Genomic DNA, 2,366 nt, shown 5'->3' with positions numbered 1-2,366 from the left:
ACACATCATTCTCATCTTTTGTAAATTCCCATAAAGAAAAAAGCAAAATTTTGGTGAAAACTATGTAATGGATTAAGGAATTAAAACTGTGTAACAACAAATGAAACTTTTAGCAGTATGAGACATAAATTGAAGTGCTAGCTAGAACAGACTACATAAATATGTTTGGGAAAACAATATAATATAAATAATAAAACTGATACTATGATGAGAGTACTATATGTTACATTAACATGGGAGATTCAGAAGGAGAGAATATAAATGTACTAGTGGGAATTGAACCAAATTATAACTAGCTAGAAATGAGTCTTCTTTTCATCTCCATTCCGCAGAACTTCATCCCTGTCAAGAATCTGAATTCAGCTCACAGATGAAATGATGATGATGCTAAAATAAGGTTAAAATGTTCATGGTGCAGTCAGGTGATGAACAGACAAAATGGCAGTCAAGTTCAGACACAAAATGACTCTAATAAAGTAATAATCCCCTTTTTTTTAAGTGACGAGGAAAACCTGCAACCACTATTTAGGACCATATGGGAGTAAACTAGTCTAGGCTGTCCATATCTGACCGACTCAAATCAAGAAAACCAATAGACCGCTCTCTATTTGAGAGTAGAACGGGTAATAACCCAGTGGTTACCAAGTCAATGATAGCCTGGCCAACTTAGTTAGGGTTGCCCGACCAGTAATCTCTTTTTTTTTTTTTTTTATGGTAAAGATATTGACACAAGTGAAATCACAAAGATGCATACCTTAGTGAAAAAAAGGTCTCATCAGATGAGATAATGATCATTCAAGTGTATCCAAGTCTTAGCTCCAAATCCAAATCTTCCTTGAACCCAATTTTGAGCTCAAGTTTAGCCTCATCACTGAAAGAAGCTGCAGGGTTTTGATGAACCTCAAACCCATTCTTGAAGCCTTTAACCACCATATTCTTCATGACAGGGATGCCCTCTATTTTGGTCCATTTCCCCATTTCAGCAGAAGAGGAAGCAAAGGGCAGTGTGGGCACAAAACCTGGGAGTGGCTTTCTAGGAGGAGAAGAAGGGGGTGAAGAAATAGTACTAGTATAGCAGCTAGGGTTAGGGTTAGGGTTTATTGCAGAAGGGTCTGCAAGGTTGAGATTGAGAAGAGAAGAGAACTGACCCTCTCTTGGTGGGGATTGTCTCAGCCTTGCCCTATCTCTCCTGTGAACATTCATGTGGCCACCAAGAGCTTGGGCAGATCTGAACTCTCTCCTACAGAAACTGCAAGTGTAGGATCTTGGAGGCCATGAAAACCCTGCTGCAAGTAAATCCCCATTTTCTTTATTGTGAGGGGGGAGAGATTCATGGCTGGTGCCATATTGATGATGATGATGATGATGATGGCCCCATGAATCTCTAAGCTTGTTGATGTCTTTCATGTTGTTCCTTCCATCATTGCCTCTCCAATTAGTGCTTCTCTCCATGCCAGCCTTTTTGTTCATGGGGTAGATTTAGATAGCCCCTCTAGCTAGCAGAGATCAAGAAAAGTAGTTTAAAATGTAGAGCCCATACCCACACTTGAAGATCTAGGACATTAAATAAGAAGTTGTAAGATCACTTTTAGGAGTTTTTTTTTTTTTTTTGGTGGGGCCACTTTAGAGTATAATTGAAAAGGAACTTACTATTCTGTTTTATATATTATATATTATATTATATGTTTCAGACTTTTTTATTTTAATTTTCTGGTAGGAAGGACCAAAGGCCATGGGATTGGGAAAAAGTATCATATATAAAAGTTTTCTATGGTGTCGAGTGTCATGGTGTCTTTTGTACTAATCACAATTTATTGTATATGCTATTTGGGTTGTATCTCCATAGCATTTGATACAACTAAACATATCATGTTTGTTGTGTCTAATACAAAAGTAACCGAGCCCGTACCAATAGACACATTAGGAAAAACCACATATATATACTACAAGCTAAGATTAATTCAATACATAGGGGATAATTACAGTTAAGTGTTGGAGAATATTCTTGAAAATCCTAAGAAAATTGAGAAAAATACAATACGCACGAAAGGTAAATAATCAGGAAATTAACCTAGGAAAGGTTAGAATAAACCTGGAAACAGCAAGGGGGCGAAGATGGATGAACTCGGGTAGGTTGGAAGCACGAGTCGAGTTGCCTCGCTGTGGTGGGGCCCACTTCACTGCCAAAAATCAAGTCCTTGACGTGTGCACCCAAATCTTCTCTTTCCTCACCCTCCCTCTCCTCTACATGCATAAGCTTGACTTCCTCAAAAACCACACCAAAATCCACAATTGGGGATGCCTAAAATCGGACCAATTAAAATATTTGTAGTTAATGGGTAGGGATGGGTGTAAGGTGGGGCCAG

The 2,366-nt window shown here is 38.5% G+C and overlaps 1 protein-coding gene across 1 annotated transcript; it reads right to left on the bottom strand.

The window, feature by feature from the left end:
* Positions 1-202: 202 nt before the first annotated feature.
* LOC116003180 (transcriptional regulator SUPERMAN-like) lies at positions 203-1,538 on the bottom strand. The gene is made up of 2 exons (XM_031243343.1): positions 755-1,538; positions 203-342 (listed from the first exon to the last, which is right to left on the bottom strand). The coding sequence occupies exon 1, from the start codon at positions 1,468-1,470 to the stop codon at positions 796-798; it is 675 nt and encodes a 224-aa protein (XP_031099203.1). The 5' UTR covers positions 1,471-1,538; the 3' UTR covers positions 203-342; positions 755-795.
* Positions 1,539-2,366: the final 828 nt, after the last annotated feature.

This window comes from Ipomoea triloba, chromosome 13, assembly GCF_003576645.1.
Source record: "Ipomoea triloba cultivar NCNSP0323 chromosome 13, ASM357664v1".
NCBI classification, from domain to species: Eukaryota; Viridiplantae; Streptophyta; class Magnoliopsida; order Solanales; family Convolvulaceae; genus Ipomoea; species Ipomoea triloba.
Note: the sequence above shows the minus strand (reverse complement) of the source record. Positions and strands in the feature narration are given on the sequence as shown.